A 21,806-nucleotide genomic window follows, 5' to 3' on the forward strand; every position below is an offset into this window, starting at 1 on the left:
GGTTCAGATCAGGTGAACAAGGAGGCCATGTCATTAGTTTTTCTTCTTTTATACCCTTTCTTGCCAGCCACGCTGTGGAGTACTTGGACGCGTGTGATGGAGCATTGTCCTGCATGAAAATCATGTTTTTCTTGAAGGATGCAGACTTCTTCCTGTACCACTGCTTGAAGAAGGTGTCTTCCAGAAACTGGCAGTAGGACTGGGAGTTGAGCTTGACTCCATCCTCAACCCGAAAAGGCCCCACAAGCTCATCTTTGATGATACCAGCCCAAACCAGTACTCCACCTCCACCTTGCTGGCGTCTGAGTCGGACTGGAGCTCTCTGCCCTTTACCAATCCAGCCACGGGCCCATCCATCTGGCCCATCAAGACTCACTCTCATTTCATCAGTCCATAAAACCTTAGAAAAATCAGTCTTGAGATATTTCTTGGCCCAGTCTTGACGTTTCAGCTTGTGTCTTGTTCAGTGGTGGTCGTCTTTCAGCCTTTCTCACCTTGGCCATGTCTCTGAGTATTGCACACCTTGTGCTTTTGGGCACTCCAGTGATGTTGCAGCTCTGAAATATGGCCAAACTGGTGGAAAGTGGCATCTTGGCAGCTGCACGCTTGACTTTTCTCAGTTCATGGGCAGTTATTTTGCGCCTTGGTTTTTCCACACGCTTCTTGCGACCCTGTTGACTATTTTGAATGAAACGCTTGATTGTTCGATGATCACGCTTCAGAAGCTTTGCAATTTTGAGACTGCTGCATCCCTCTGCAAGATATCTCACTATTTTTGACTTTTCTGAGCCCGTCAAGTCCTTCTTTTGACCCATTTTGCCAAAGGAAAGGACGTTGCCTAATAATTATGCACACCTGATATAGGGTGTTGGTGTCATTAGACCACACCCCTTCTCATTACAGCGATGCACATCACCTAATATGCTTAATTGGTAGTAGGCTTTCGAGCCTATACAGCTTGGAGTAAGACAACATGCATGAAGAGGATGATGTGGACAAAATACTCATTTGCCTAATAATTCTGCACTCCCTGTATAAGTGGCTCAATGAGTGTTGGGGGTTTTTGCACATACTGCAACAGAAAGACCCACCTGCTTTAAGTTGGTATGCAAATCAGTGACATGAGGACATTATATGTTCTCTTTAGGTGGAAATGTAGAAATCCCACAGGGATCAGAAGGGCTGGAATCTCATCAACAAACAGCTTGAGCTACTTTAGAGAAAACACAGTTTGTTGCTTTTTTTTTTTTTTGACTTGTGGTTTGTTTTTTATTTTTGGTTTTTTCTTACTCTCACTCATTCACCAACTCAAACCTGTCACTCACGCAATCCAACACTCGACAAATCCTTTCACTCCAGCCACCACACACACACACACACACCAGCAAATGGATATTTTCTGTCCACAGCTGTTTTGGTGGGAGCTCTGTCTGACCTGCACCAGCATGAGCCTGCATCTGTATCGCACCATCGCAGAGGCATAAAGGAGTTAGCGTGCCTTCAACGAGATGTGTCCTGTTCCACCTGGTGGACATGAATGCTCCTTATCAGATCACGCAGCTCAAACATTGCATTCTGCGGATCAGACATTTCAACTAAAACAGACACAGAATCCTTCGTAGCAGAAAGGGCTTTGAACACAGTAGGAAAAAGTCGGAAAACTGATTTATGTTCTTGTCTCGAGTTCACTGGGAGACGCCAAAGGTGAGAAAAAAGACATGAGCATTTTAACATGAAAGACAATCACATCTCACTCCAATTGACCGTCTGTGGAAAACCTGATATGAGCAGATGTTGGGAAAGATGGAGATCTGAGTGTGTAACAGTTGCATGTTTTCATTTTCAGCATTGCACGGCTGACTTCGAAAATGTTTTGCGTGATATGGACCAGACAAAAACAATTTCTCATCTGTCAACATACTTACAAACTCGCTCTGCTGCTGCACTGCTTTACATCTGACTGTGGGTGGCGGTTTGGGTATATACAGTCTGTGTATAGGTACTCGAGCATATTGTATGAGAGGTTTAAAGTAGGTCAACAATAGTGGCATCCGAGGTGATGCACAAAAGGGTTTAGGTTAGAAGTTGGGTTCACACTTTTGGATCATTGTGGAACCAAAGACCAAAAGTAAGTTGGTTTTTGTGCTTTTGTCTGACAAAATTGGGGCTATTAATGGATTCATGTATAACTCATATTACATATAAAAGTAGTTTCCACCATAACAACAGTGTTTAAACTCATTTTAGCACTTTGTCGCCGGGCAAAGTTAAAGGTTAAAACTCACTTTAGCTCATATAAATACATACAGCCCTGTTTGATCTGTTGTGGGCCAACCCTGTAAAACCGAACACATGTAAGATTATAGTGTGTAATTCCTCTTTCTTTTAGTGAAAATAAGTTTGTATGCATTTCAAATTCAGTAAAACAGATGATGAACAGGCTAAGATTTTTCTTTTTTTTTAAAGTGCAGGTTCAACACCCAAGTTTCTCCACAATCAGTCGGTCTGCTGTCATCACTTTGGTAAATCAAAGAATTGCATCAACACGGCTCCCTGGCTGAACCACCTTACTTTTGGGCTACGGCAGCTTTGTCTGTTCAAAAACAGTATAACCAGTGAAGATGATGATGATTCAGGATAAAATGAACAATTCAGACAACCACACGGAGAATGTGATCACTTTCTATAGGACTTGTAACACAAGTTACAAAACAAAGTGAAAGGTCGTTCTATGCGGTGTTTCTATTCTGCAAAAACCTTCCAGGTGGCCAGATCGGACCATTCAAAAAAACATACAAAGCACAGAAGCCTTTTAAAGTAAAAAGCATCAAAATGTGTTTAATATAGTTCTGAACAGATAAATTAGACTGATTGATATTTCTTTCATTTCATGCACTTTTTATTTTATGCACAACCTGAAAAATAAAAGAAATAATTTGGCACAGCCCAGGAAATAAAGAACACTCAGTGCAACATACAGTGCAATAATGCACACTGATAAGTAAAATAAGATAACATAAGTAGTAATAAGAAATGTGACAGGGTAAAACGTCCATCCTCACTTATATGAAGTATGAAAATAGGAAATGTCTGCTGTGAAAAGCCGAGCCCTGCGCGTAATTGTTTTGTTTTTTAAGTTTTATGCAAAAATTTCTCTACATACAAATTATATTTTATTATTTCGTGAAAGATTAATTTCCGAGGACACACAACATACCCTAATATAGTAAGAACGAGGAATGTGGAAGAGTCTCAACCAGTGAAGCACTGAGCGTTTGACCCTGACCAGTCTCTCTAAGAAACTCTCCTAATTGGCTACTTCCACATGGACCTTTGCTTTCTTTAGAGCTGCAACTACTCGTTTATTTCATTGAAATCAGTCCAAATTGGGGTGGTTTACAATTGACACAACGAGTTTGGCATGACCTTTTCTCCTTGCTGTAAATGGGTACTCATTGAATCTGAAGGGGGAGATGGGGTGCTGGAGGGTGGGAGGTGGCTTGGGGGGGTGGAGGAGTGTGGTTGCATTAGGTGGGGAGGGGGGGGGGAGGCGAAGGAGGGATTGGGTGGAAATCACAGCGGTGAAAATGGCAGTGCAGTGAAAGAGGGGCCTGATTGCATTGGGACAGCATGTGCGAGGGAGCAGCATGCTCAGCCCAATCAGAGCGACACAAGGAAAAAGTGCTCTTATCAACGAGTAATGGCCCACTTCACAATCACACAGGCACAAAACTGTTCTATTTAATGCTGATTGCAAAAACTGCTCCCCCCCCCACCCCCCCATTTCTGAACCGCATGACTCCCCGAGATCTCCCTGCCACCTCCCAGCTTACAGCCAAGACCCTTTCCTGAATGGAATTTATAATCACCCCTCTTCCATTTCCACGCTAATTGTTATTTTAAGACCTGCGTTGTGTATTAGGTATTTAGTGCTGGTGAAATGTCTGCCGTGATTACTGTGTTTATTGTGAGCGTGAAGGCAGAGCCATCTTAATCCCAGCAGCTTGACAGGTACTGAAAGTTCAAACAGGAAACTCACCTGCCCGGCTCGTTCACCTTTAGTGTACATCTGTACGTAGAAAGGTTATTGATGAAGTTCCACAAAGGATGCTTCTCATGCGGCTCTGATGACCGATGACAAATGAGCATGTCATTCCTTTCAACTTCAGTCCCTGTTTTTTTAATTTTTTTGTATACAAAACTGTATCTTTAACGAGAACAATGATCTATCTGCCTGTCTAGAGAAAAAGGTCGATAGATGTGTGCACTGTCTGCACAGGTACAGCAAATATCTAATCAGCCAATCACCTAGCAGCAACTCAACGCATTTAGGTGTGCAGACATGGTGCAAACAACTTGCTGAAGTTCAAACCGGCCATGAGGGTGGAGAAGAAAGGACATTAAAGTGACTCTGAATGTGGCATGGTTGTTGGTGCCAGATGAGCTGCTGATTTAATGGAGTTTTCTCACACACAGCCAGCTCCAGGGTTTACAGAGAACAGTCGAAAACAGAAAAAAATCATCAGTGAGTGGCAGCTCTCTGGGAGAAAAGGTCGTGTTGATACAAGAGGTCAGAGGAGAATGGCTAGACTGCCTCGAGCTGAAGGGAACCACTCGCTGCAACCAAGGTATGCAGAGGAGCATCTCTGAGTGAACATCACGTGGAGCTACAGCAGCAGAAGAACAGGAAACTCAGGCCACAGTTTTTTGCAGGAAGACTGTAAAAATGTTGTCAATCTGATTAGTCTTGATTTTATTTAAATTTCCTTTGAATGGTAGTTTAAGAATTTGGTGTAAACACCATGAAAGCATGGATGGTGGTGTAATGATGAAGGAGAGCTTTTCTTGGCACACTTTGGGCCCCTTCATACCAACCGAGCATGTTTTAAACAGCAAAAGCTGCCATTATATATACAACATGTCCATTCCTTTATGACCACAGTGTACCCACCTTCTGATGGCTGCTTCCAGCAGGATAACACACCATGTCACAAAGCTTACATCATCTCAAACTGGTTTCCATAACATGACAATGAATTCACAAAGGCCTCCACAGTCACCAGATCTCAATCCAGTAGAACACCTTTGAGATGAGGTGGAAAGGGAGATTCAAATCACCGATGTGCAGCCAACAAATCTGCAGCAATTGTGTGATGCTATCATGTCAATATGGGCCAAAATCTCAGAAATGTTTCCAGTACTTTAGTGAATCTGTGCCAGAAAAGATTATTTGTTACATGTGCGGTTAACTTTGCTTCAGGATAATATTTGTGAACAGTCACACACTGCAGTTCTGCTCATTAATCATCAGCTTATCAAGCTGAATTTATCAAATATACGTGAAAAAAAATTGGTTTATAAGTCCCCCAATTCTTAACCAGGGAGCATTACAGATGGTGTGCAGGTATGGCATGTTGAAATACAGTTTCTGATGCTTAAACATACTGTGGTTCTTCTCTCAGGCAGGACATTAAAGACCCTGCTGAACGTCTTTACTTGTAGAAGGATGCTGACAAGAAAATCTCCAAGAAAAAAGGGGGATGCTGTTCAGCAACAGCATCAATTCTGACCACTGACCCTCCTGTACACACAGTGCCTTGATCTATTTACAGGTTGCATGTTTGTATCTCCTGTTGAATATTTGAACCGTGTAGAGCAGCTGAGTACAAAAGCACAGATTGATCCTCTCTTGTGAGCCAGATAGTAGCATGGCTCCCCTCCCTGGCTAACCCTGGAATTGACAAGCCATCAAGTGATTATGAAATTGAGCTTTTTCAGAGAACTCAGAGTGATGTCTGACATTATGTGTCATACAATAACAAAGTAATTAGACGCTGGAGGATAAGAAGCAACGAGCACTGATGCAACACTTAATTAATCAGTAATACGGAAGATAAACATTTGAGCAAATATACCGTTTATATTTGCTCAAACGTTTAATGAAGCGCTGCCTTCAGACCTGAAACATGCTACTACATCAATATAAAAATTATGGTGCATTGTGGTAAAATAATAATAATAATAATAATAATAATGTTTTTTTTAAAAAAAAAACATAATTACAACAGTTGTTCACATTTCCACAAGAGGGCCACAGAGGACCTACTGACCACACTCCAGTCCCACTGTGGATTTATTGATGGTGGTGGAAAGTGATGGTTTTGCCACTGGACCAGTGATTGTTCTGATCTACAGGTTTAGTACAGCTCACATATTCAGCCATCACTAAGAATCAGCACTGATTTTCACGCCACTGTAGCTTCCACTCAGGGAATTTCCACAGCAGCAGGACTGTGCTACACTCACCATTTTAGATTCCCAGGGACACTGACAATGCTCGCTAGTAGCATCACATTGTGAGCATAAATATATTGTGTTTTAATAACTTTTAATATTAACCCCACTACTTAACTCCATTAACTTAACTCCTTTTCTATGTTTGTTTGTTTATTTGTTGCAATCTAAACAGATTGTTTTTGAAATGATATAGTGGTGTTTAAAGATTTGCTTATTTTAGTTCTGAATAGAAAGCTAAACCTAAAACACTGTGTGATTTTAACAGTCCCAACAACAGCTAGAGAGGGACCCTTTAAACAAATGACACAAAAATATTAGATTTCTTCATGTTTTTATTAAATATAAAGATCCAATATTACAGCTGTGAATTTCAAAAGCAGTTATGCAGAAATATAAGAGAGCCATGGGCTGTAAAGCAACATTACATAAGATGCTAGAGGTTCTTCAGATTTTAATATTTGATCTTCATTGTAGAGAGAACAACACAGCTGATTCATTACATTTATTCATCAAGTTATGACAACATGATTGTCTTACAAATAGACAAATGTTATAATAAAGTTTCTTCAACTTTTGTAACATTATGGGCCAAAAGTTGAGTCATTATAAATACTTAGTTACTAATGAAAACTTGCAATACAACTTGTACCTTATAAGAAAAAGTTACAGTTAATCACGTATGCCCTCACTCAGTAAGGTTTTTGGTATCAGGACAAAAACAGGTCTTAAAGTTAAACAAAAAGTTAAACAAAACCTCAGATGAACAAAAACACAGAACACCGAGAAGCCCGAGAGTTATATCTAAGGCTCTGGAGGCCTCAGTAAATGTTAAAGTTCATAACAGGCCTATTTGAAAAGACTGACCAAGTTTGGCTTTTTTCCTCTGCTACCAAAGTATTTTGGAGTCAAATGTGAGGCCGTCTGTCCAACAGCCAAAACTCGGACCAAACCAGATCATTCATCAGGACGATGATCTTAAGAACAACAACAAATCTATAAGAGGCTGACTGAAACAGGAAAGGATCAAGTTGTTGCAACGGCCCAGTCAAAGTTCAGACCTCAGCACGACTTTAATGCTGTGATGAGACCTTAAGACAGCTGTGCATAAATATACTTGCAAACACAGAAAACAATTATTGCTTCTGAAGGTGCTTCAGGTGTACTCGGTTTTTCACACACTGCTTCTGTGCACATACAAATTCTTCATCTAAAGCTGTATTAAAATAATTTAAAACCTGGCATTCACATGAGAACAGTTTTTTTATTATAGGATATAAGTTGTATTACAAGTTTTTAAAACATAGAGAAATAAGACTTAAACCCTCTGTCTGTACTTTCAGCTTTAAAAAGTGCTTTACAAGTTGAAAAGCACTACAAAGTACATACACAGATAAAAGGTAGGTAGATATATTAAAAAATAAGTACATTACTTATTTAGTACATAGTCAAACATGGTTCTTAAATCTCATTCTATGCAATAAAAGAGCATATTTATATCAATTTGATAGGTTTGTATATTCCACTTCACTGCATTAGTAAGATAACTTTGCACAAAAAAGTTAAGCTTTGCTTCACATTGAAGCTTTTCCTGCTATTAGAATATCTATCACTTATAATCATATATTTTATGTCTCAAAAGGGCTTTTGTCCATTTGTCAAAACATATATTTGCAAATGTGCTTAAACAAGATTTTCAATGTGAAACTTGTAACTATTTTTTTTTTATTTATTTATTCATTTATAAAGCACATTTAATAACAACAGGGCGTTGACCAAAGTGCTGTACAACATAACAATTAAACAGTGGCATTAATAACAACAACAGATAACTAACTGCTTCTTATTTTGCGTTCTCTCATCATTTAAGGTTACAATAAAAAAAATAAATAAGTAAACAAATTAAGGAAGCTAATCGACAGAAGTAGTTGGTGCTCTTAATGAAAAAGTGACAGATGTATATAAATCATTAGTTTGGGACGGACGTGTGCGTGTGTCAGTGGGAATCTGTAAGTGGAAACCAGCCCTGTCGGCAGACTCGTCACGTGATTCGCCATGGCAACCAGGGACTGTCATCAGTTCCGCTGTGGGAGAAGTGCAGCTTCAGTCCGACTCCGCTCAAAATTTACCTTCCTCACTTTATAACAACTCCCGTCTGTTCTGACATCACGTAAACCTGAACGTCTTCCAACGAGCACCGAGTGCCCTGCCTTCATATCTCAGACGCTGGGGGGGATTTTAAAGAGACGGCAGACTGAAAGCCATGAGTCACCTCAACTCAGGGTAAGAGCAATTTATGTGTTTTTTATTCAAAGAGGAGAGAGTCGCTTGGTTAAAGCTGCATGAGTTTTGATTCCCCCCCTCGGAGGCTTTACGCCAGTTAACCTCAGCCCATTTCTTTTCATGTTTTTCAACTGCTTGAAAAGCTGGAAATTGACTTCATGATAATATTAAAGATCTAGCTGCATAATAGCAAGAAAGCCCATTTAATTATTAAACTATGCCTGCCCTGCTTATAAAAACAGTTTAAAAGTGGTTGTGAGTCACCCACAGTGTCTGTCAATATAGTCACCAATGAGGCAAATGTTATTAATTGTGTGTGCTAATGGGTCCACTCAAACCCATAAATGATTCAAAGAAAACTTCATAGGCAGCTTTGCTACACACTTTATTATGAACAAGAAGTGACACTAGAACCAGAAAGAAGCTGAAACAGAAGTTTCACCATGAATTCAGATTTGAGGTTTTCCATCTAATGCTACTTTTAATGCACCACATTTCAGAGGAAAACACTCTCAGTGGTTTTAACGTAGACTTTAAGTTAAGGAAATACAAGTTTAAATAGTGTGTGTATAAATAAGTGTTAAAAACAGTCTAACAAGGATAAGACGTGCACACACACAGGTGAGATTCTCTGTGCTGCTGCATTTTTCTCCATACTGGTATATAAGAGAATGCACGCAGTATGATTTTGGTCTACAGGATACCTTCATACTGTAACATAAACTATTTTTTTAAAGTGCTTGACTCCTTATTCCTTATTTGTAAAGACAAATAAGAGCTCATCAAGTTCTGTCATGACAAGTAGGATACCTCTTAACTGCTTTGCAGCCATGTGCCTCCACTTCACCTGCTCATAAAAAACTCATGTCTAGAATGACAGTTTTAAATGCAGTGCTGTGATCCAGGGCACCAGAAACAAACAAGCCCAGTGCACAAAGAGGAGGCAGCCCGGGCTAAGTGTGCCGTTCCCTCTCATTCCTGTAGGTAATCAGACACCTGTAACAGACTCTATAATTGTAAGATCCTGTTGTGTCGTACACAAATGCCGGTGGAAATCAAATCTGTATTGGAAAAAAAATACTGCTTTCACACAGGCCGCTCTGGGGACGAGCTGATGTCTCGTTAATGAGGACAAGAGAACAACTGCCAACAAACAAACACGGCGCTGTGCCCCAGTAAAGCATTTGATTAGGGTTCCGGTTTTCCGATAGCTTTAATCAACACACGGCTTACACGTTCCCCCTCACCTGAACTGTGGCTGTTTAGTGCTGACTGGGATTAAATACTTGTGTTTTTGTCTCTGCAGACTTCTTTCGACCTACAACAGCCTCACAGACAAACATCTTGCTGGATACTTTAGCAACACTCGGATCAGGAGACACCTGCAGAGAGCAGGACTGGTGCGTTTAGGTTTTTAAAGCAAAATTATGAAATTCAGTTAAAAATATCGATCGACGGATTGAATTTTGTTGATATTATTGTTGTTATTAGATCACCAGGAGTGGGCGCATTGTCCCGGACAAGGAGTACAGACACAAGCTGATCCAGAGAGCGCACCAGAGACACGTTCGAGAATGTCTGGCACAGGCTATTTTCCACAAGGTGCTAGAGATGGAGGTGGGAAGAACACGGTGTAAATGAGACAAAGTCAAAGGAAAAAGAAAAACACTGTCATGTAATCTGTGTAATTTTCCTTATGCAATAAATCCTGATACTTTGTCCTTTTTCCCACCCACACAGCGTCTCCACCAAATCGAGATCAAAAGAAAACTGGAGGAGTTTGCAAGGAGGGAAAGAGTGCACAAGATCAAGGTACGTCTTTAACATATAAACACTGCTTTGCTGCCTTATTTTGTAGGATTCCTAATTTATACTGGAAAATCTCTAAACTTCTCATATATCACTACATACTATATAATAATGAATGGTGTTGTTTGGCAGGTGGAGCGCTCTAAAAGGTATGAGGAAGGCATTGTCCACATCCTGTCTCCACACCCTCCCGAGGGTGCCAGGGGCATCCGGAAACAGCACTCTGGGCCCGAGGGGGAGCACTCTGACTCCTCTGAGTCGGTGGGTATTAAATCTACTGCTTCAGTGTTTATTGTTTAAAGTGTGACTGTTTAATTAATCATACAAAGTAGATTAGTGTCTTTAAACATGATACAATGATAAAAATTACACTGATGGTTTTACAAGAATTATGTATGAGTTCAAAGCAGCAACCTTTTGTTGAAGAAGAAATTTTAAGCTCGTCAGTGTAAGTGGGAGAGACGATTGGAGATTATTTATGTATTTATTTGTAGAAATAGATGAAACTGCATTTCCAGTAGTGTACACTGAAACTGGGAACAGAACTGCTCTGATAAATAATACATTCATTTAGTGCAATAAATATATAAGAAATCAGTGTTCTTTTGTATATGCAAGTACTGACTTTATAACAGACGTTAGATAGATATAGATACAGACATATAGATAAGATAAGATAAGAAAGCACACCCTTTCTATTCTATTAAGGTTTTATGCACATAAAACAGAATAAAAAGTCACTTGAAAAACAACCTCTGATGAAAAGCAGCACATTGTCCTCATATATTTAACAAAAATGAAGCCATAAAACAGAATCAGTGTATCAACTACACTGTTACTCCTTCCATGGGAGGCTAAGTAGCAGACAGGTGCTGCCTATCAAATGCAATTAACTCATCATCAGCAAGTGTGAGCATCTGTAAAAAAAGCAGAAGTTTTGGCAGTTTGCTGGTGTGAAGCCTTCAGGTGCGTGTTAACACAAAGCCAAGGGAGGAGGACATCAGCAATGAGTATAAGTCGAGTTTCAAATAATTTGAAGTCCATCATTCTACAGTGAGAAAGATCATTCACACGTGGAAAACATCCTTTGGACAGATGACACCAAAGTGAAGATGTTTGGCCATAATGCTCAGCACCAAACAAAGAATATCACCACAGATACCTCGTGTTAACAGTCAAGCACATTTGTGGAGTTGGGTTTGGGCTTGTTCTGCAGCCACAGGCACCTCCAGTCGTTGCTCCCTTTATACCAGTACAAATATTCTAGAGTTACAAATGTGAGTCCATCTGTCCAACAACAGAAGCTTGAACCAAACTGTGCCATGAAACGCGACACTGAGGCCAAGAACAGCAGCAAACCTACAAGAGCGTGACTGAACAAGAAAATCAAGGTGGTGCAACAGCCCAAAGTCCAGACTGCAACCCGACTGAAATACTATAGAGGGACCTGAAGAGAGCTGCATTTAAACAAATGCCTGCAAAACTCAGTGAACTGAAGCAACACTGTACAGAAGAGCGGGCCGAAATTACTCCCCAGCGATGTGAGAGATTGGAAACGGTACACTTCAAGTTATTGCTGCTAAAGGTCGTTGAATCATGGCGTGTTTCACACACTGCTTCTGCATTTTGGTGTATTTTGTAGGAAATAAAGAAACATACAGGTTAGTATGTCCCGTTGTTCATCTCAGGTCACCTCCTTTTAAGGCTTGGATTATATTTTTATTATGTCCTTAGATTCTAGTCTAACTCTTAAGAAGCAAACATCTTGCATTTTCCAAAATGTATAACTGATTATTTCATTGAAGAACTTGCATTTAGTCAATTAGTTAGTCAGCTGTTTTGTTTTGTTTCTTAATTGTCATCTTATAGAGGGGCAGAAAAATTTGCATTCTTTGTAACACGAATAATGTTACCTGAGCAAACATGGAAAATCTGACCTGCAGGTAAGGAGATGATGTCCAGGTGAGAAACTGCTATAATGTATGTTATAACCTGTGCATCCTGATAGTTGCCATGTTTATATCGACACTGCCATTTTAGTATGAAGAGTTCCAGCTTCAGCTGTTTGTTTTGTGCGCAGACGAGAGTGTGCAGAGTGAAGTGCTGGGATTAGCTGTGTGTTATCTTTGAAACATAAAAAGTCACACACCTTGATGCCAGAATAAATAGAGCCAGTAATCCTGTCTTTGATCGCGATGATCGCTCCTGTCTTTGACCCCCCCCCCCCACCTTAACTCAACAAAAAGCACATGCTAATCACAGCTGAGCCTTGCCTGATATACATCGATGCGGATTTGTTGGGAAATGATAAGAAGATAGCTAATATGCATTTTGAATACGTTTATTGTCATCATGATTTCTTGTGAATTTATTAAGAAGTTTGCAGTTTTTAAAAGTAGTGGGAGACGTTAAAGATCACTAACAATAAAAAAAATTTAAAACCTATTTAAAAAAATGTGATTATACTACCAAGAATAAAATATAATTAAAAGATTAAGATTAGATTAGAAAATAACTGCTTTTTACATTCAGCAACGAATGACAAGCCCGAGGAAAGAAAAGTTTGAAGAGCAAATACGCTTCATTTCACAAAACACCAACATAATGAGGAGGTCGTTTTGTGTTAAAGGAAACACAGTATGGCATCACTGTAAAAGTGCACCATAGTGACGGTTCAGGAGCAGTGCAGAGCATCCTTGTATCGTGCCCATAATTAGCAGAATGCACACTGAATGTCTGTAACACGATTTTTAGCCGAGCTCATCTCGACCCAACACGGCCCCGGGGAAGATGCAGAGGCCCGTGCGCTTGAAACCAATCCACAGTAACAGCACCACGGCTTCGGTCAGACACAGCTCCCCTTACAGACTGCTCCAGTCCTCTCATGACAACCACCTGCCATTCAACTGCACTGTGAGTGTGAGACTCAAGATACTCACCTGTATATGAGTCACAGCGTCTCTGTAGACAAATTAGATTTTCAAGTGATATGAAGTTGCAATTTCTTTTTTTTCATACTGTATTTTTGGAAACTACCTATTAGAAGTATAGAGATATAGATGTAGGCCTTAGCATGAAAAATAATTGATAGAATCACACCTATAGTTGACTGCATGGAGAGAAGCCACAATCACAGAGCATCAGTATCAGCAGAACCAGAGTAAAGACTTCATTAACCTTCCTACCAGATGGACAAAGAGCCTCGGAGACGTTTGACTGCAGTGGAGGCCTCCCATGGCATCTCGCCCTATTGCCTCCCAGTTATCAACAACTTTGTCACTCCGGTGCCTCCAGCTATGAAGAGGAAAGAGAGAGGGTTAAAGGGCACTGCCAGCAGTACTGTCAGAGGCCGCAGACTGCGCCCGACCACCGCCTCCAGTGGAGCTGACGTGAGTTAGGTCTTTATCTGTCCTCGTTATTTCCCCGGCAACAAAAGTATCCACAACAAACATTAAACTGCACTTCCTTTGGATAAATCGGGAACAACAAATAGCATTTCCTGTGGTTGGCACGCATTTTCTGAGACACTTCATGACAAAGTTGACAAATGAATAGTATTAATGCGTCCTTGATTATATTTATGATATAGAAACAAATCTCATCCACCTCTGTGTATCGCTAACATCAGATTTTGGATCAGGAAGTTCAAATATAAATGTAAAATATCTTTAATCAGTAAATAACACACCAAAAACGTGTCACTTCTTCCACCCAGGACGCCCCACTGCTGAGGAGCTCTGTTCACCAAAGCAGAGTGTGTGTCAACATGGTGTACTTTGGCAAAACGGTGCGTCTTTCCAGCGACCTGACCGACATGAGGGACGACGTCAAAGTGTTTCAGCAGCACTGTGGAGGAGAGAACCTGTGTGTGTACAAGGGAAAGCTTCATGAAGGGGGTCAGTGTGTGAAATCGGGTTGTGTTTTTTGGATTTGTATATGTAAATATATACTGACAGATACCCCAAACCATTCAGAATGGCTTTTTGTGCCTCATCATTTCTGCTTCAGAAACTTTCCAGTTTATTTCACGTCGACACAGAGGCTTCCCGTTCAGCTTGACCTTCTTCCTGAATGGGCTGCAGGTGGAGCGGCTGAGCTCCTGCTGCGAGTTCAAACACAGGAAAGGCTCACGACTCGGCGGCAAACACGGGCACTTTGGCTTCACCGGCGTCGAGGGGGCCTCTCCATGCTACAAGTGAGATCTCTACAGAAGCTTTAAAGATGAGCCTTAACTGTAAAAGGTTGAATATAAAACAAAATGAACAACAAAAAGGAGACACGTGAAAGGAAAAGTTTAACATTTTTACTCATGAATAAATAATAAGCTTCTGTCAGCCACTTTAGTTTAGCATATAAACTGCGTGTAGAGAAAGCAGAGAGCCTGGTTTTGTTCAAAAGTAAGTACAACAAACATTACAGTCTTCTGGAGACCAAACCATGTAGTGTGTATTTAGTCTAACAGGACAGTGTTTGAGCTTTAAACGGGCTGGCAGCAAAATTAATTGGCATTTTTCGATCATTTTCAAATGTTATTGCACATTAAATTAATGGTCTGCTAGTTGTAGCTCTATATTTAAGCAGTCCACAGTGGCTAGAGTGTCCCATGGATGACCTCTTTTTGGAGGCCAACTTAGAAGTTAGCCCCGCCTTGGTTATCCTGGAAATAAAGCCGGTGGGATTTTGGATAAATCCACAAAATAAGCTCTGTGGAAAGAAACTTTGTGATACACAGTTTGTTCAACAAGATTATCCCTGCATATTGATGATTTTAAAGTGAAATTAGAATATAAATGAACTACAATATAGGCAGATTACTTTGTGTTCAGTGTGGTGGTTTGAATGCACCCCACTCGTTCTCTGGGTGGTTTATTGATTTATTTATTTAAACAGGAACAAAATTACTTTTTAAACAGACTTCTTGCTCATTGTTCAGATGCATCATAGCAATGGGACTGGACAAAAAGCCCACTCCTCCACCAAAGAGGATCAAGGAGGATACAAGAAGAGAGGAATCAGTCAACAGCCCAAAAGATGAAGGTGAGATGGAGACGGAGAGGACTGGGGAGGATGCTGGCTCCCACTTGGAGGGTGAAACCAGTGAACCGCAGAACATGGAGACTCCAGTCAAAGAAGAAAGAGCGCTCGATGAGGAAAAAGGCAGAGGTGGTACAAAAACTGGTGCATCTGAGCACAAACTAAAGATTTGTGTGCCGCGCATACCGAAGTCTGTATCTGTAATTCTCTGCTTCAGATTATGAAGAAGACTTTGAAGCAGACGATGAGGGAGCTGCAGAGGAAGCAAAAGAAGAGAAATCCCCATCTCCAACCAGTGAAACAGATAGGCAGGTTAAAGAGAGGGATGCCTCTGAGACTGACAATGATGACAGGGATGGTGGGTGAATCACCTTAGTTGTACACATAAAGCTTAAATCCCTGTACAATGTTTAAATATTTAAAATCTTTTTTTTTAAGACACAAAGTATTTTAATTACAGAACAACAAAACATTTTCCTTCTTGTAGAGTACTTATTGGTGTTCATGTGTAACTTACTCGCAGACATGAGATCTCATTCAGGCTCCAGCTCCTCGGGTAGCGAGCACGAGGAGAGTGATGCTGAAGCCACAAGAGACACCAACGAGGACAATAAGGCAAAGCAACAGAAAGAGGACAGTCAGGAGGAAACCATCGCTCAGCCACAGGAAAAAGATGAACCAAATCCAGAAGAAGATGTTGCCACGGAAGCTGAGTCTTCTGCGGCCAAAGACTCGCACATGGACAGTGCTGGGGACAGCACGGAGATAGAAATATCTGACACCAGCGTCCCCTCAGGAAGTGAGACTAGACAGAGTGATGACAAAGATGCTGAGAAGCCTGTAGAGGAGGGCAAACAGGAGGAGGAACAGGAGAGAGGTGAGTAAAAAACAAAGAATATACAAAAACACAACATTCAAGACCACCTAGTTAGTCACATGTTTTAAATACAGCGCTGTAATGCAGTCAGAGCAGAATAGCTTAATGTCATACTGCTACGATATCGTCAACGTGTAATGATTAAAATAAAAACTTTAATAGTGGAAAAATACACGTGTGCCATTGCAATGATTCGTTTTCTATCTGATCCACATTTTTTATATACTTTTGTCTTGGTTTGGGTTTCTAAAAATAATGTGTAAATATATAGTTAAGTAAACAAAGGCAAGCAACACCAGGGGTGAAACTGCAATCAGCGAAGAAGAAGTAAGCAGCCGTGAAGAAAAAACACCAGTATTTGCATACTGTAGAGCAGCTCAAAATATGCGTCTGTGAAGAGCTGCTGCATATTCATTCATTTGCATTTATCATAAGAAATCTACAAAGAAAAGCGGATTTGCTTTGTTTTTCTCTTCCTTCTTTTTACCTCGAATGCAGTTTCTAATGAATGTTTTCAGGGCAGTAAGTTACTTTTGCACATGTTCTACAGCACAACAAGCAGAAATGGACGAGAATCATTGACTTCGCACTGTTTTTGTGTTTTCACCTGGAAGGATTAAAGAGATATTTATCTGTCACTCAAATACATTAAATTCCTCAGTCATTTAACCTCCTGTGACCACATATGTGGACGTCACATTTTGGGTTGTCTGGACCAAAATACTAAATTTTGCTCTACAAGGGCCTGATATCCACTTACGAGGACATTTTACTGTTACTATTCTGTCGAAACTTAAATGAATGTCCTCATATGTGGATCTCAAAATCAGGTAAAAAAATAAAAATCAGGTAATTTTTTGTTTTTACATTCATCAGGTCCCAATCAGCCCAAAAAGCAAAGAGAAATTAAAAATGCATGTCGTGAAAGAGTTCAGGTCTTAGGAGGTTAAAATTCTGGACACTTCTTATTTGCTCCTTGACCCTCTTTGAAGCAGGGGTGGGTTTTTTGTCCAGTGCCATTGCTATGATGCACTCGAACAAACGATGTTTGCTTAAAAAAGGAGATAAATAAATCTGCACTGGTGTTTATTGTTGTTGTTATCAAAGACAAATTAATTTTGAAGCTTTAACATGTCCCAGAGAAGGATGATCACAAGTGTCCTGTTCCTTATTTTTCAAGCCAAATCTGTGCAAGAAAAACTGTCAGAAGCCATACTGAAGGAGTCCCAGTGCAGCTCCGAGCCTGAGCTGAGTGACACCAGCACTGAGGAGGAGGAGGAGTCCACACATAAAGGCCCTCAACAGGACAACAAAGGTATCAGATCTTTATTAGAATTAATTCATAAACTGCACAAAGACTTTTCTTTATTTTCAAAGTCCATTTTGTATTTTGCAGATGCAGCTCCAGTCAAGCTTGTCACACCTACAGAACAACAGCAGACCATTGCAGAAGAGGCAGAATGTGAAGAAAGTGATACTGGTGACGTGGTGGCGGCACAGACACAGGAAGATTTACCCGAAACCAAAGAACAGAGTGGAGATGATGAGCAGGAGCCTCAGGAGAACAGCGACAGTACTGAAGATGAGAAGGTTGAGGAAGATGACAAGGCTGCAGAAGAGGAGGATAAATCAGAGGAAACAGGTGAAGCTTTGCATCCTTCGAAAGAAGAAAATGTGACACAAGATGACAAGACAACTGAGCCTCTTGAAGAAACCCCAGCTGAAACTGCTGATACTGAGGCTGCAGAGGAAGAGGAAGGAAAGGAGAAAACCGCTGAGGAGACTGACGTTCAGCATGACGAGACCGGGCAAGGGGCAAAAAGCAGTGAGGAGGATGAGTCATCAGTATCAGAGCCGGATAAAAAGACTGATGAGACAGCAGCGCCTGATAATGCAGAGGCAGTGACAGCCAGAGAAACAATAGAGATAAAAGCAGAGTCCTCAAAGGAGCAAGAGGCCCTCGGCTATGAAGAGGCACCTGTAAGTGACGCAGAAAAGGAGGAGCAGGCAGACAGCGAGGACAGAGCTGCAGGGTCAGAAACTGAAGTCAATGCAGAGAACTCGAGCAGCTCGCCAAGTGGGAGTGGAGAAACCACAGTTGAAAAAATAGCAGATACAGGTGAGGAAAATGCAGTAGAAGAAAGCAGTAAAGATGACATTAAAGAAGAACAAATATTAGAGGATGAGAGTCACGAACAGTGCGAGCTGCGAGAGGAGAGGAGGACTGGAGCATCTGAGGAAACAGGTGAAAACGAAGACAAAGAGAAAACTGAGGAGGGTGGAAAAGAAGAGGAGGAGAAACAAACTCATGTAACCTCTGATAAAGGAGAAGATGAAAATACTGAGAAAAGAGATGATGATGAAAAGGTTAAAAATGATGAAGAGGGTAATGAGGAAAGTAAGGAAGATGAAGGGACAGACAAGCAGGAAAACACAGCAGAAAGTGCTGAAAATGGCTTTAAAACAAAGGACGACGAAGAAGAAGCTGTGAAATTTTTGAGCGAGGAGGATAAAGTCGCCGATGACGAGAAAGTTGAAGAACCAGAAAAGACAGAAAATGATGAGAACAGTGAGTGTGTTGAGAACAAACTGGAGGAATCTGAAGTAGGTGATAAAAGTGAGGGTGACAATGAGAGTAAACCAGCTGTTCAAGAAAATGATGATGAGGCAGAAAAATCAGAAAATCAGAACAAAGCTGAGAAAAGTGAAGACAAAGAGAGCAAAAATGATGAAGAGGATGACAAGGAAAAGGACATAAGTGAAGCACCTGTAGAAGAAGGAGAAGAAATATCTGAGACCGCAGAAGAAGCTGAGAAAAGTGCAGACGTTGGTGCAAATGAAGCAGCAGATGGGACTAAATCAGCTGATGAGACGCCAGAGGCTGAGAGTGTTGAGCAAGATGCTGGAAAAACCAGTAACACGAGTGAAAAAGAAGAAATTAATGCTGAAAACGGGGAGACCTCTACTGGAGCCGAGAGCAATAATCATGAAGACGACGGAGAGTCTCAATTACAAGACAAAAATGACTTGAAAGCCAAAGAAGAGGGTGATGAAGAAAGCAAAGCAGACGGGCCTGCTGACGACGAGAGCGCAGACATTAAAGAAGTCGCAGTGGAGTCTGAAGAAGGTGCTAAAAAACACGATGCTGACGAGGTTGATCAGGCTCCCGGGGCTGATGAGGTAGAACGTGATGCTGAGGGTGACAGCGTGGAAAAAAATGATGAATCAACTCCAAGCAACTCACAGCCTGAGACAGCAGGTACAGAAATGACAGCAGAGCCTAAATTAGGTGACAGAAAAGACAGCGAGGAAGCAGAACAAGATCAAAATGGCAACAAATCTGACTGTGATAATGAAAACAAAGAGCCAGACTTGGTAAAAAAGGAGAGCAGCACTGAGGAAAACATGGATGAGGTCGCAGCTGTTTCTTCAGGGAATCAGGAACAATCACCGGTTGCTGTTGACTTAGATGTTCTGGCTTCCAAATTAGATGAAGAAAGCAAAGATACAAAGTCTGACATATGCCCACAGACTGATGAAAATGCAGTTGGTGGTGATCTCTCTGCTGCCGACGGAGAAAATGGAGTAGACGCAGAAGATGCGAGTAAGGCCTCGGAGGAAGGAGCAAGTGTGCTGCTCAAACCTCAAAACAATGAGGCTGATTATACAAAAGAGACTGTCGCAACTGGTAGAGAAAGTCCAGAGGCCTTGGCAACGGAAGACAGCACAGATCTAGTCAGTAACTGGGTCAACAAGCACCAGTCATCAAAGTTTTTCGAGACATTTGTTGAACCACTGGAGGATATGAGGGAGGAGATATCTGACACTCCAGTGTCCAACTCAAATAAAGAAGAGACAAAATCTACTGAGCTGCCAAGATCAGGCAGTCCACTCAAGATGGCGAGGGTGTCTGAAGATGAGGTGAAAGCCTACAGGGACGCTGAAGATGAACTGCAAGTGGAGGAGAAGGCTGAAGTGAAAGACTTAATACTAAAACCTCAAACTGAACAAAGTGAGGAGGAGTCTGCAGCCTTGCAGAAGATGAGGTCAGAAGAGCACAAAGGAAGCATGGGATCTCTTCAAGAGTGTAACGGTCAAGAAAGTGTAGAGAAAGGAATTAATGAGGAAAACGCTTTTTCCAAAACTGAAGTGGAAAGCACTTCAGGTAGTCATCATTCAGCCACTGAAAAACCTGCGAGTGTTTCTAAGAGCCAACCTGATGAGAAAACTATCGATAACAACTTCAATGTAACAGAGCCGCAAACTGAAGAAGGTAATCAGTCCACGAGCCCACTTGGAACCGAAGATGTCAATGAAACACGGGGAAAAGCAGACGAGCAAAGTCGAGAAGTTACAGAAACAACTGATTTTACAACATCGAAGTCTGACGATGGAAGCCCGGAGGACTCGCGCAACGAGGAGATCGAAGGCAAAGCGTCAGACAGGAGCGTCAGCAGAGACAGAAAAGACCTGCAGCTGATCGAAGACATCAAACACACGCTCAGTAAAGACCGGCTGAGCGCCTTTTCAGTGGATGACACGTTGTTTGCTCACAGTTCATATCCTTTACTGACTGCTGCGAGTGCTGAGAGCGGGCATTAGAGCCGCTCCGGTCAGAGTGACAATGAGGGAAAGTGACGCTTTTTTACAAAGACGCCTATAAAGTCAAGTTATACAAATGAAAAGTTTGCAGATTCTCGATGCACAGACAATCATGTGGCTTCAAACAAAATGTGACATGCTCGTCAGTTTTTCACAAAAGCCCTCGCTATCTCGTGCTTTCTGCTTTTAAATTACAGCAGCCTCGTAAACCGTCATCATCGTTCACCATCAAGAATCCACATAATGAGTTTTGACTGCTGCATGAAATGTTTACAATAGATCATCTCTTCCTTTTGTTGGTAACAAAGAGCTCTTGGTTGATATGAGGTATCGTGTACAGATGCTATCAGCTATCAGCTGAAAACAGATACTCGCGCACTCACACTCACGCGTGGTTGAATAATTCATAGATGTTGGACTCCCACGTCTTTAGCTTGCCCCAGGTACTCTTTACATTTCCATTGACTGGATACAAGTGGTGCAGCTTTAGCAGAGATCTGTAATCGAACACTGTTAATGGCATCATCAGTCAGTCAGCACACTCACATAATTACTGGATCGCAGTAGCTAGGAGAATATACAGTAGAACAACAAGAACGCAAAGCTCAATCTTCATCATTAGGCTGATGATAATTAGTTTGGTGGTGACTAGGAAATGTCAAATGTAAGCACAGTTGTTGTTTGTAATGCTGCTAACTCTACCTCTACTTCCTCTGATATGTTTAACATGTATTTGCATTTCCCTTTTGTCTTTTTTTACAGCTAGCTTGGATTTGTGAGGCTTAATCGTTTCATTTGATATCTGTCAGTAACCGAAAGTTTCTGTGATTTTCCAGCTAAAAATAAAAACAATCAGACAAAAATAAAATACAAAGTTTTTTGTATTTTTTTTGACAAAAAAATGTTT

The 21,806-nt window shown here is 41.1% G+C and overlaps 1 protein-coding gene across 1 annotated transcript; it reads left to right on the forward strand.

The window, feature by feature from the left end:
• Positions 1-8,376: 8,376 nt before the first annotated feature.
• Positions 8,377-21,791, forward strand: erich3 (glutamate-rich 3). The gene is made up of 14 exons (XM_084922021.1): positions 8,377-8,577; positions 9,884-9,977; positions 10,069-10,194; positions 10,318-10,389; positions 10,519-10,647; positions 13,141-13,299; positions 13,575-13,775; positions 14,102-14,282; positions 14,395-14,581; positions 15,320-15,549; positions 15,638-15,778; positions 15,944-16,297; positions 17,478-17,612; positions 17,694-21,791. Exons 1-14 carry the CDS (start codon positions 8,558-8,560, stop codon positions 20,897-20,899), a joined length of 5,235 nt encoding a protein of 1,744 aa, XP_084778147.1. The 5' UTR covers positions 8,377-8,557; the 3' UTR covers positions 20,900-21,791.
• The last annotated feature ends 15 nt before the right edge of the window (positions 21,792-21,806 follow it).

Source organism: Perissodus microlepis, chromosome 23 (genome assembly GCF_051167445.1).
Source record: "Perissodus microlepis isolate ML-2025 ecotype Zambia chromosome 23, ASM5116744v1, whole genome shotgun sequence".
NCBI classification, from domain to species: Eukaryota; Metazoa; Chordata; class Actinopteri; order Cichliformes; family Cichlidae; genus Perissodus; species Perissodus microlepis.